This window comes from Vigna radiata, chromosome 6, assembly GCF_000741045.1.
Source record: "Vigna radiata var. radiata cultivar VC1973A chromosome 6, Vradiata_ver6, whole genome shotgun sequence".
NCBI lineage: Eukaryota > Viridiplantae > Streptophyta > Magnoliopsida > Fabales > Fabaceae > Vigna > Vigna radiata.
The window spans coordinates 1,994,574-2,008,667 of NC_028356.1; the positions used below are offsets into that span (position 1 = coordinate 1,994,574).

Below are 14,094 nucleotides of genomic sequence, written 5' to 3' on the forward strand. Positions count from 1 at the left end.
TCTTCTTCTAAAGCTAACTAACAGTTGGTATTGAACAATGACTTCCTCCTAACACCTATACTAAAAAGAAAGTGTTACATCAATACTTTTCAACACATTTTCTTCAATAAGTATTTTTCGTTAAATTTATTAAATGGTTTTTTCTTTTGGCAAATTAAATAGAGCAACACAATTTTATAACTTTTAACAAAATTTAGTAACAAAAAAAAGTCAGAAGGAAATAATTTAGGTACATTTTTACTTTCGAAAAAGTGTAATAAAAATATATTTTGCTTGGATTTTCAAACGTGAAGCTTAGATGAGATATATAAAAGGAAATAATTTAAGTACATTTTTACTAGTTTTTTTTTGTCCTATTCACTGATTAAAATTGAAGGCTTATAACTTATACGTAAATATTATTACACAAACAATCAAGATTAAATTATAAGAATAATATCAAAACTACCTTAGAAATTTTAATTTATAATGAAAATTATACTTTATTTAAGTTTAGTAAGTGAATTTGTTGCAGTTGCTCACGTTGTTTATTTTGGGTAATATAAGGAAATAAATAATAAGCACAATCTCAGTCTCTATCAAACCGACCAGACCAAAACCAAAAAGTTAACGGGAGAATTAATGCTAAACCCAAATTTGTAGACAGCATGTGAAATAATTGAAGAAAATATGAAAAAAATTGGTTATAGACAACCTTTGAACATAAAAAAACCTCTAAAAACGTGGTTTTTGCTTTATTCTGTCATCCATAAACTTACTCCAAAGCATGAATTCTATTAAGTATATAATTGAAAGTAATAAAAATAAAGAAAATAGTTTTAACTTGTTAGCATAAGCAACCCAATTTAACATGATAACGTAAGTTCAACATACACATAGGTTTTTATAGTAATAAAATATCGTCATTGTATATTAGATCTTCATGAATTTGTTTTTGGTATAATTTCAAAAAATTCTTTTATCATAAAAAATATCTTATGTTTATATAAATTCATCTTCATTTTTTTTTTTAAACTTTATTTGTTTCCTAATAGTTAATATAATAATAAATTCAACTACAACATTTCAAACGTAACTCAATATTATTATAATTATTTTTGTTTTCAAATAAAAATAAATTTCTACACATTTTTTAAGAAAATAAAAGATTTATACTTTTCTTCAATACTTCGATCAAGTTGGTCGAGGGAATCCCTTCAAAATAAAGTACTATCACACATTTTTTAAGAAAATAATTGTTTATCTAAAAAAATTATACTTTTCTTCAATAGTTCAATACTTTCCTCAAATTGGTCAATGGAATCCAATTTTAATCAATAAACAACAAAAATTGTGTGCTGAACTGAAAACACTATAATAAATATACAAAAGTTTCTTGAACACGATTCCAAATATAATACGGCTTATTATAAAATGAAGTGAGAATCAACGTTATATGTTTTGTTTGCATGTAAAATATATAATTAATTACACACAATATACATATTTATCTTCGGTTGTAAGAAAATATCATAAAAAATTATGCGTTTGAAAAACAACTTTACTTTTTTTATTAACTGAATTAGTTTATAAATTTATTTAACTAAATAATGTGTGTTTGATAACAAAAGAAAAAAAACATTATCTCATCAAGTTGGAAAAAAATTACAACTTAAGTAACGTGATTTAAAAAGATGATGATAATATTATTCTTGTCTGGATGTTTTAATTAAGAAAATCCATATATATATATATATATCCTTCTTTCTATAATTCACTATTTATTTTAATCATTATATTATTCATTTATATATTTTTACTCTTGAAAAATATAACAAGAGTTCAAAATTACTTAAAAACATATGATTATAATTATCTCAAAACTTACCTTTGTTTATAATATATATATATATATATATATATATATATATATATATATATATATATATATATATATATAGATAGATAGATAGATAGATAGATAGATAATAGTGGTATGAAAACTTTTGATAAAGTTTAAGATGTTTATGATTACAGTGTGATTTACATATAGATACTAAGATTTTAATACTGGTTTGAAAACTTTTGATAAAATTTAAGATGTTTATGATTATAGTAATATGAGTGGTTATTAAATAAGTTTTGCTTGAAATATATAAGATACATTTGTATAATTTGTATAGATTGTAGACTTAACTTTTTTATTGAAATAATACTTACATCAAATATATAATAATAACTAATTAATAATAATATAATAACATTTCATTATAAATAATAACAATAATATTAAACTGTTGAAATTATATTTGAATTGTTTCATAATGAATAAATTTAATAAATCTTATTAAATTATATTTTTTAATATGTTTATTAGACGAAAATAGTCATCATTTCTTACTTTTATTTATTTATTTATAATATCATTTAATTTAATGTGAAAGTTTAATAAATATAAACGTTTGATGAGAAATTAAACGTGGAAGTTTAAGACGATTTTGTACAAAGATGGTATGCAAATGGAGCAAAAGCATTTCACGTGTAGTAGACGCATGATAGAATTTTAGGAAAAGGAACACTCCAACTTTGCAAAACCCACTTTCAAACTTTACCAAACATCCACCATCAAAAATCAATCACACGTCATGCAATTACCATAATTTCAAGCCGTGTGATTTTCATCTTCTTTCTCTTTCTCGCCACGTGTCTTCGTCGTCTTCTTCTACTACTACTATCCATCAACATCTACAATAAACCTACACTGAAGTTGGTTCACTCTGTATCATAATTAATAAACATAATCAACCACACTCCTCATAGTTACGTGCAAGTTAGCGTAATTTAACTAAAACAATATATTAAATTTTAGATATTTATTACATAAAATAAATAAATAAAAGTTAGTGGAATTATATTGGCAGTGGTTAGCGGTGGTTACATACTGCTCTACGAGTATGATCAGTTTGCTGTCAAGCTTTCCATTTATTTCATTATCCCAAACCCATCATCTATGTAACTAACAAAATAAATTCATATTAAAAACTATAAAAAATTATTATAAAGATGGGTTGGTCGATTAATTTAATTAATCAATAAAACTTTAGATGATGTAGCATTTTCCTAGTTGAAGTCTAAGGTTAGTGATGGATTTAGGTTGGATTAGGGTAACATTTTTTGGAATTACCAAGATTCCATAATTAATTAAATAATAGGTTTAAAATCTCATGTGGTGTTCTCCATCTCTCCAAAAGCGACGACAAAGTGAAATTGATTTCCACTAACTTATCTCGTACGAAGGTTTTTCCTATGTAGTTGCGGTGATCAAATCAACGAGAACTTCCTCGGACGACACCGTATATACATATACAATCATTCAAATACTCAAATTATACGGTCTCTCTATTATGGTATGTATTTTATTTTCATAATAAGAATGTTTTAAATTTGCAGAGAAAAGTTAAAGAAGGTGTGGCAGCCTTTTTCCTTTATCAAATTTTTTAACTTTTATATTCTGTAGATTCAGATCCACCAATCACATTATCATTTCTGTAATTTGTCACTAATCATACCACCGAATTGATGCTCTACTATACCCACTTCCACTAATCATATACTAATTAACCTTAATTACCATTGCAAATTCTCAATTATCTTCGTTTTATTTTTAACTAATTTTACCTTTATCATTTCTAATTGACTTTTCCAAATCTATTTCAAAAGCGCGTTTAACTTCAAATATAATTAGACGTGTCCAACATGCTAAATATTCTTATGTTATTAACACGCTAAATATTAAATGTTTACCTTTTTTGGTATATATTTGTGTTTAAGTTTACTACCATTATTGAATATAGTAAATATTTTCAAACTAGATCGCATATAATTAAATTTCAACTTTGAAATTTATAAAAATGGTTTTGAATTGTTTGTTTAATTTGTCATTTTAGCATCAAATGAAGTCATTACAATATTGATTGATAGACTCTAAGACATGCAATCATTTTCTTTACACTTTCGATTCAAACCGATACTAGAATGCTAATAATAATGAAGAAGAATACGTGAAATTAATATTATTTCCTACTTTTTCTGTCATCAATGGATGTTGTTGTTGTAATTATTATTATTATTATTATTATTAACGAATAAGGATTAAAAAATGAAATAAAGCCACGTGGCCTTATCCTATCCTTAAACACCAAACTCCACAAGATGCTCCGATTAACAGACATAAATATACTTCTCTCTTACCACATTCCATAACATAGTTGTTCCATTTTCTTATACAACGAACCATGACAAAAGAAGACATAAATTTCACAAAAAGTAATTGATATGATAAAAAAAAGGTAAGTAAGTAATCATTTTAGCTTTTAAAAGTGTAACACACAGTGGCATGTAATAAATTAGTTTCTAAAATTGATGGTCTTATTTTATTAATTAATTATTGAAATTGATTAAAAATGGCAAATTTTAATTGGTCTCACTTTTTTATTTAATGAATCTTTTGATATTGCTATAACTTGTGAGAAATTTTGTTCGTGATGAACTGAAATGATGTTTTAGATTTTTGAAGAACATTTTGGTAAAAATATTACTTTTGTGTGAAAAATAGTATAAATTACGTGAAGTGTTTTGCTCTTATCAGTACTCACCCAGTAAGGCCTCCCTACGCAGAAACCAAGAAGGCGGCATTAGGGAGCGTTTGGGAAAGCGAAGTGAAAAATACCGGTCAACTGTCTCCTATATCAAACAGTGGGACCAGAACCCAAACAAGACCAAACGAACCGCAACAACAAGAACATCATCAACGAAGAACAACTACATGAAAGAAGAAGATAATAGGTACTGAGTAGTATCTGTTTTTGCGAAAGTTTTAATTTTGCCCACGGGAAACCATGCTCCATGATGGCCAAGATCATTCACCGAACCACTAGAAAGATGTCTCAGCTCTGCCGCAAGTTCGTTCAGGTCGACGTCCGGTGGGGTGTCCTAAAAAGGGTATCTTTCGTCGGCCAATTTTTTCGTTTCATTTGGAATAGAATTCTCGTTTGCTCCGTCGCCGGAAGGCCACCCCACTACCGGAAATTACCGCTCCGGGACTCATCACCCTCTTTGCCTCTCGCCACGGACTCCGACACCTTCCTCGCTGCCGCCACTTGCGGCTATGACTCCGACTCCGATTTGGTGAACCTCAAGATCAGCTTGTTGGGTGATTGCCATATTGGGAAAACTACTTTTGTGGTACGCTTGTTTATAACTTTACATTCAAAACATGATATGATTCAGATATAATTATGTTTCTTAAAGGTCTGGTTTTGATTTTAGGTTATGTGTATGTCTGTAAAAGAATAATTTGAATACAAGAATCAGTATTTCGGTTGAAGATAAAAAATTTAACTTTATTGTATTGATAGATTAGAATTTAACTTTGATGTGATTTTGAAGCTATTTGTGGGTTAGATTTTGATAGCTATTTATTTCTTCTGAAATGGGTCAAGTGTGGTAGCTGTGAAAGGGTCTAACTAGCTTGCGGTTATTGTGTGAATTCCTGTTACCAGATCAAGTATGTAGGGAATGAACAAGAAAAGATGAGTCTACAGATGGAAGGATTGAATCTGATGGACAAAACTTTGTCTGTTGAAGGAGCACGCATTTCGTTTAGAATATGGGATGTTGCAGGTGCTTTGCTTAAACTTTACCTTTCTTTTCCTTTGTGTGTACTTTTTACATTTTGCTTTTCCTGTTTCTATTCTTTTTAGTTTTCTGGGTGTGTTGTGTTAATTGATCATTGATGGTGAAGTATCATGTGGCGTGTGTAGGTGATAAAAGGTCCCTGGATCAAATTCCCATGGCTTGTAAAGATGCAGTTGCAATTTTGATTATGTTCGATCTCACCAGTCGTTGTACACTAAATAGGTAGGCTGAGAGATGTTATCTGTGTGATGAGTTCGGTGTAGTGCTTTTAGAAACGTAACTCACAGAAATAATGATTCTGCGTTTCTTGTCCTTTGCAATGTTCCTGCAGTGTTGTTGGATGGTATAGTGAAGCAAGAAAGTGGAATCAGGTACCATAATTTAATTTTGCAGGGCTTGTACAGTAGTAGTACTATTTGAATTCAATTTACTTCATAAAGTGATTGCCACTTTTTAAATTAAAGTGTAGTTTCCAAAGTCTTTTGGCATGGAAACTCTTTTTAAAAAAACGAGACATGATCCGAAGTAGTGCATATAGATACCGTATCTGCATTATTACATTGATCATGCTTTAGTATAACTGCATATTGTCAGAGGCATTGATTTTTGCATCAACACTAAACAGAGAGAGGATCTGATGGTATACTAATTAAGATACCATAATGACAATTTTTGGCACATTTTTATGTCATTTTACAGAGTGCAATCCCAATTCTAATAGGAACAAAGTTTGATGATTTTGTTAGACTTCCCCCAGATGTGCAGTGGACAATTGTAACACAGGTAGATGAATAATAATTACGAGTTATGGTCATTTTTCATTTTCCCCTATTGATGAATCCTTGATTGACTCAGAAACAGAGAAAAATTGTTGTAATAAATGCTAGTCTTGTTTGAAACCTCAGCATGAAATTTATCAACTTTTTGGGACCTACATGCTGATTAAAGTCTGATCAGTGATGTTCACATTCTATTACTTTCCTTTTTTGGCACAAATTACGAGTTATGACTTTAATTGAAGTCTTACTTTCAATGGCTTTTGAAATTTAACGTATTATTCCTACAGGCAAGGGCATATGCAAAGGCAATGAAGGCAACCCTTTTCTTTTCAAGTGCAACACACAACATAAATGTGAACAAAATTTTCAAGTTCATCATGGCCAAGCTCTTTAACCTGCCATGGACAGTGGAAAGAAATCTGAGAGTTGGAGAACCCATAATTGACTTCTAAATTGTCTTTACATAGTTATTTATGTGTACATAGCAGGGAAAAGGACCATAAAAAAAAATAGAATGAGAAAGAAAACAAGTCCGGTTTTTCTTATTGACCAGGAATCTATGACTACCTAGGTACCTTAAAATTCCCATGTTTCAACAGGCCATTTTGACTTCACTTCTGTAGAGAGTGATAACGTGAGATGTTGTGTCTCGGTTTTTCTGTCTATCTCTTCCCTGTTGTGGCTGAGGTCAAAGCCCACAGGCATTCATATTTTTCCACCTCTACTTATAAAGAAAGAGAAGTTCTATTTCTGCCTAATTTTTCTGTAATTATTTTTGTTTCTCTAGTGCTAGAAATATAATATCTAACAAGTTTTTTTATTATTGAATAACTATGATTGGTGTTAAATGTTTTATTTTGATCAAAGATAAGATCATTCGACGCTTATATATTAATAACTTTTTTTAACAATTTTTGACAATAGAATACTTATTATTATTTTATTAGTTCGTTTATTTGAAATGGATTAATAAGAAGTTTATGTGTTATCACTAGTGGAAAAACGTTATTTAACGTCGGTTATTTTGGGCTTTTAATGTTAGATCCCGAACCGACGTCTATTCGAGTGACGTTAAATGAGACGTCGGACCCCATAGGTCAGACGTCTACATAGACGTCGGGCTATATAGGTCAAACGTCTATATAGACATCAGACTCATAGATCAGACATCTAAAATGTCGCCGTATTTGATAGGATCTTTCTCCGCTTGAGGCTTCTCGAGTTGTTCCTAGGTCATGGTGATTCGAGTTTACAACTTTATATTTTAGTTGAAGAGAATGAATTGTATGTTCTTATTTTGTATTTGACGGTTTTGATAATGTAGTGGAGGGAATTGGAGGAGTGCAAAACGCAAGAAATCGCTGTTCAAGAACGCTGCCTAAGGACATGAGCAAAACTACACAAAAACTCAATGAAAACGCATTTTAATCGATTCAAATGAAAAATAATTCATCAAAGAGTAATGTAATCGGAGTAAAATTAATTTTAAACGGTGCAAAAATGAGAAAACGAACCTGAAAAACGTACCTTGTGCAGAGAAAACGCGAGGAAGATGATGAACAATGAGTGCGCGTAACTACTGTCTCACGTTCGTAGTGTTTTAATGTATACATTTAGACGTCGGTTCCCTTTACAACAGATGTCTAAAGTGCTTTAGAAGTCGGAGTGGCGGGATCAGACGTCTAAATGGAGTCAAAAAGTGACTTTTAAATTTCTGGATTTAGGGTTTAGACGTCGGTTCCCAGAGTAACAGACGTCTAAAGTGCTTTAGAAGTCGGAGTGGCGAGATCAGACGTCTAAATGGAGTCAAAAAGTGACTTTTTGAATTTCTGGATTTAGGATTTAGACTTCGGTTCCCAGAGTAACAGACGTCTAAAGTGTCTTTTTGAATTTTTGGATTTAGGGTTTAGACGTCAGTTCCCAGAGTAACAAACGTCTAAAGTGACTTTTTGAATTTTTGGATTTAGGGTTTAGACGTCGGTTCCTAGAGTAACAAACGTCTAAAGTGCTTTAGAAGTCGAGGCTCTCCCAACTGACGTCTATATGTCTGACAGGTAGGTGAATAGCCATTAATTTTCACCATATAGACGTCGGGACCCCTCCTAACTGATGTCTATATGACTGAAAGAAATGACTTTTCACCCACCTGTCAGACATATAGACGTTAGTTAGGAGGGGCCCCGACGTCTAAAATATTATAAACGTCAGGGCACCTTTTAACTGACGTCTATATGGCCAACTTATTTACGAAAATGTCACCGGTCATCAATATACGTCGTGCTTACCCTTAACCGACGTCTAAGAGGTGACGTTAAATAACGTTTTTGCACTGGTGTATAAAAAAATTGTTAAAAAAAGTTGTTAAAAGAATATTTTCTTAAAATTAATTTACAAAATACAAGTTTTAATTAGTAAATAAATTTTGTAAAAGTGTATTAATCTTAAAATTTCCATAAATATGTAGTTTATAATTATTAGATATTTTTAATACAAATATTTTTAACACATTTTTAACATAAATTGTGGATAGCTTTGATTATTTGGTGTGTATATATCACAATTTATATATATCACACTATTTTATTTTAGTGCTTACAAGCATTTACTAGAATTAAAGAAAGAAAGAAAACTTAAAAAGTATTTTTTTTTTTAAAAAAAAGAGGGAAATATGTTTAGCTGCCTTCAATTTTTTTTTTAATTTTAACTTGTTTTTAATGTATGTATGCTTTTCTTCTTTTTTTTCTAATTTTTCCTTTTTATGATGTTAGTTAAGCCGTTTGAAGAATAAAAATTGGTAGATGTCAAAATTAAAAGGACTAAAAGGAAAAAATTAAAAGACTAAAATTAAATTTTGAAAACTTTAAAAACAAAAATATGACAAAGAGAACTTTTCCTTTTGGCGTCTACATTTCGTTTTCTAATTTTATTAAGTAACTATTTTTTAATTAAAATAATTAACTTACTAATTTTACCTTTTAAGTTATTATTTCTTAAACTCAAGTACTTTTCGGATTAATTTTTTTGTTAAGTTTAAATATTTTTTTAAACTAAAATAATTATTTATAATAAAAGAACACTTACAAAATATATATAAAAATATATTAAAATTTATTTATATTGATTTTTATAATTATAATTTTATTATCTTTTGTTATTATGATAAAAAAAAAAAGTAAACACACGTGTAATATATGTGTTTTCATTAATATTTGATGGAAAATGTTTTTTTTTCATTTTTAGAGATATTTTAAGTTAACTTTATATTTGTAAAAAAGTAAAGAAATTAAAGGATAAAATAATAGAGGTAAAGTGTGTACAAAACTTTTTTAAGCATCAAAATTATTATTATCCAAAACTAAAAAAATAATCATATATAAAGTTCTTTTTGTTATACTGGTGTCAGCAAACCAGAATTCGTTTTGTGAAGCTAAAGGAAGGTCAAAGAAGATTTCCTATTATCATTCCTGAAAATAATAATATCATGACACACTTTTACATTCATTTGACACATAATACACATAATACAAAAATAAAATGATCCAAAAAATATAAAGTTTTGTAGTTTTTCAAGAAAAAATAGAGTAAAAATAAATAAAAATAATATCAAATAAATATATAAAATTTAGGTATGTTAAAGAATCATTTATCTGAATAATATACCATGTTTTTCAGAAATTATCTCAGACTAAACAAACACACACATTTATTCCTCAAACTTTATGATAATTCAAAAGTAGAGAAGGAGTAGAAAAACTATAATAGTATGACATGTTTTTGAGAAATTTCTCAGACTAAACAAACTCATTTATTCCTCAAACTTGATGATAATTTAGACATAGAGAAGGAGCAGAAAAACTAATAATGTCTAATGATAATGTTCCTCAGCAGCTCATCATTATTAACTATTATTATTCACATAGAAATAGACAAAAGTGCCGGATCCTTCAGACTTTTACCAAAATCCATCTACCAGTGACTTTTATGACTCCTCCACTCTACTGCTTTGACTGCAAAAATGAGTAGAATCAGAGATTATGTATATTGTTATTTTCAAAATAGGCAATGTGTTTATCAGAATGTAAAAATAAAATATGAAGAACATCACACCATCTTTCACCTACAACCTTAAAATTTCATCTATAATCAACAGATCAAATTATGTCTATGAAAAAATCCCATCTAGATATACTACCTGTGAATACAAGAAGGTTCCGAGGATGGCAATAGCAGCTCCAAGAGCGTTAACAGGCTGAACTGGTGTGTGGAAGATGATGATTGAAGAAACTATAACAGATATACGTTTCATGGTGTTTCCAATGCTAAATGTCAAAGGAGATATCTCATCCAGAGACATGTATGACACCTGATTATACAGGTGATAGAATATACTCTGAGCTGCCACCCACCTGTTGTGCACAAGTAACAGCCATAAACAATCATAACACAGAAGAAGCACACAAGCTTTTAAGGACCACAAGTGAAAGAACAAGAATAATGGATAATTCAAAATAAAAACAAAGGAACTCAAGTTAATTTTCTGTTTGAAACCCCAAACACGTAAATCAGATAAAATATTGTTAAAAATCCCATATCGACTAAAGCAGATATAAAAGTACAAATCTCACATTTCAAGCTAATTTTGTGGAGTTAAGTTAGACTTAAGGTTCACTTCTTAACAAATATCACATGGATACTAAGAAAATGTTCTCCTTTCTCAAAGTACACAAAGAGTTAAAGTTATTAAGTCAACATTTGCTCCTCACTCTACTAAAAACAGCACTCTCACTAACAGAGATAATAGGCTATGCACATTATCATCCAATAAAGATATGTTTGTTTGACTTTCACAATAACTACCTTAATAGCCATACAAATTGTTATTTCCGATTGATCAACGATGTAAAATTTATTTTGGTAGTACATAACCATCAAATTCATACATATGCTATCTACACAGCAACTCCATAAAACAAGCAATCCAACAACATCCACCTTTGTTCCATTTATGTCTTGTAGATTAACATCAAACAAATTGCAATTTCTATGCAGTGTAGACAATAGTAGTCGGAAAAATATTATGAGTTTACCACAATTTCAAGATATCACCTTTATGAAAACACAGAATCAACAACAACATCAGATAGATTATATATGTTATAGTTACCATATAAATTGAGGTCCAATTTGAGAGAGTGCTGCTTGCCATCCAGCTGCCCACATCTGTGGTCCCTCCACAGCAATCGCAAAAGGTGTGAGTATTACAAGAGACAACATAGATAAACACGCATAGTAGTTCATTCCACTAACAGCCTTTCCTTTCATGCCCTTCTTTGAAAATATGTTACGGAACACGAATGCCAAATTCGATATCATAGCCCCCATAAAACCTGAAAAGTATAAAAAAGCAGTTATGAAATCAAAGTAATAAACATTTTTGCTTGAGTAGGGGGAGGAGGGGACTCTGTTATTATTGCCTTAACCAATACTTTCCATCAATTGATTCTAGCATATCCGACTTCTATACTATATATGCTCAACAACAAAATACAAAAATGCAACAGAAAAGCAACTTCTTTACCAATCATGTTGAAGTTTAGCTCAGTAACAGCTGCAAGTGCACATCCACCAATGATAGGAATTAAGGACAGATAGACTGGCACCGGGAAGGTCTCACCCAGAAGAAATCTGGAAACAAGAACACTGAAAGCTGGTTCACCACTCTTTATGATGTGGGTGAATGATACTGCAACTTTTGACATGCTAACAGTTGCCGCTACATGTCCTATTGTATGTGCGACAGCAACCTGAAGGAAAAACATCAAATACTAAGGTCCTGTCTACTTCTAGATATTAATAATCAGAGTAAACGCCAAACCATGCAAGTTCTCATTTGAATTGAAAAATAAGAAAAAACTAACAAAGCTCCTCCCAATTCAACACGGTTTAAATGAATTAACTTTGCTCTTTTCTTCATGAAATCATCAAAGTCAAAGAACACACATATACCAATAGATGGAATAGAATTCCATATTTAAAAAGTGATTTGTGTCGCTATGAGCAAACCATATTTATTCACAATATCCAGAATCACAACAAAACCGTGGAATGAGCACAATTTAAAACCAAGATTAAATATATAACACATGAACAGACAAAAGCATGCTTTCACTTTCTTTCATAAACTTTTTTCTAAGGATACAAACAAAAGTCACTAACTTACAGGTAACAAATTCTTCCAGAACTCAAGATCGGTCTTAGGAGGCTCGGCTATCCTGGTGGCCCAAGAGATCAACATCATGAGAGACCCACATGCAAGGGAGAGTGTTGAGGTAAGCCAAGGGTAGGGGTACGCATTCAGCACCTTCTTGTTATAAATATTGAACACCACATTCAGAGCCCACCAGGTTGCAAAGTATATACCAATTTTCACCTTCTTAGCAGCCTCTGATGGATCAGCCCCTTCCACCTCCGGTCTCTGAGCCTCATAGGCCCTACATGTCCCCAGATCACCACCACGTTCACGCCTCACCGGAGACCTAACAAAATTTCCCAACCCCACACATGAAAGGTGCAGTGGCTTTTGCACTGACAAAAGAGATCTCACAGTCTTTTCCCTTGGGTGGGAAGAAGAGACAACAAGGGAACATGACTGAGCTGAGGCTAAAGTTGAACCCTTTTTCCATAGCAAAACATCAGAGGCTCCGATCGATATGGCGGGCTGTTTCACCGTGCAAATCATGGTGTGATCACTGATGAAATGGCAAAAACCAATAAAAAACAGAATATAAAAAACTAAACTTTCCGATCAAAATCCCAATGGGTTGCTAATAAATGAAGGGGAGATCAGCAAAATGGAGAGCAGAAATAGGGATCCCGTGGTATGTGTCAGGTGTCAGTGTCAGAACCGTGAAATGAAATCTCACGGACTGAGCACTATAATTATTGTAAGATTTGAGAATGTCTCTATGATTTGGCTCTTTAAATCAAAGTTACTGTGTCAGAAACACAGGAGCTTGCTAGTGCTAAGGTAATATTTAAGACTAGAAAATATGAAACACATAATGTGAAAGATATTATGAGCTGTTTAAGGGTAAAACCATTTGGAATCTGTTCGAGGAATGATGCTAAAAACACGACAATGGGGTTTGGGAATTAGTAGAATAGGACGAAAAAACACCTGCTTTGCTGGTTTTTGCCCTTTTCAAAAGCCTTTATCTCGTTCCTCACGGCTAGTAAAAGGGTGAAAGATTCAATCTTTAAGGGTGAAAGATTCAATCTTTCAATGCTTATTTATTCATGATACTACATTTAAGTATATATTACGAGTTTATACAGCATTTAATTAGTTACAGAAAAATATTTTATTTATATTTATTAACTGAAAAATAAATCATTCATCTACTTTATCAGGAATATTATCTATCTATATATATATATATATATACACTCATTAATTGTAAACACTTATTTAACTATTTTTATAACCTATCATATCATGTATTTTATTTCAAATTATTTTTTATACTTTTCTCTTAAAACTAGATTAGAGGCTGATAGAATATAATAAAGACATGAAAATGATAAGATATAAGCGCGATAAACTCTAAGTATATATAAACAAGATGATAAATAAAATAAC

At 30.7% G+C, this 14,094-nt stretch overlaps 2 protein-coding genes across 3 annotated transcripts; one reads left to right on the forward strand and one right to left on the reverse strand.

Annotated features, from left to right (window-relative positions):
* Window positions 1–4,539: 4,539 nt before the first annotated feature.
* On the forward strand, window positions 4,540–7,213 carry LOC106764110 (septum-promoting GTP-binding protein 1). 2 transcript variants are annotated; one of them, XM_014648335.2, is made up of 6 exons: window positions 4,544–5,223; window positions 5,541–5,661; window positions 5,802–5,898; window positions 6,008–6,047; window positions 6,376–6,459; window positions 6,743–7,213. In XM_014648335.2, exons 1-6 carry the CDS (start codon window positions 4,885–4,887, stop codon window positions 6,905–6,907), a joined length of 846 nt encoding a protein of 281 aa, XP_014503821.1. In that variant the 5' UTR covers window positions 4,544–4,884; the 3' UTR covers window positions 6,908–7,213. The 2 variants fall into 2 exon arrangements, with proteins under 2 accessions (XP_022637568.1, XP_014503821.1); XM_022781847.1 differs by lacking the exon at window positions 6,376–6,459 and having other exon boundaries at window positions 4,540–5,223.
* A 2,987-nt stretch (window positions 7,214–10,200) lies between these two features.
* Window positions 10,201–13,495, reverse strand: LOC106763010 (glucose-6-phosphate/phosphate translocator 1, chloroplastic). The gene is made up of 5 exons (XM_014647161.2): window positions 12,676–13,495; window positions 12,034–12,259; window positions 11,620–11,842; window positions 10,648–10,861; window positions 10,201–10,462 (listed from the first exon to the last, which is right to left on the reverse strand). The coding sequence occupies exons 1-5, from the start codon at window positions 13,192–13,194 to the stop codon at window positions 10,451–10,453; spliced, it is 1,194 nt and encodes a 397-aa protein (XP_014502647.1). The 5' UTR covers window positions 13,195–13,495; the 3' UTR covers window positions 10,201–10,450.
* Window positions 13,496–14,094: the final 599 nt, after the last annotated feature.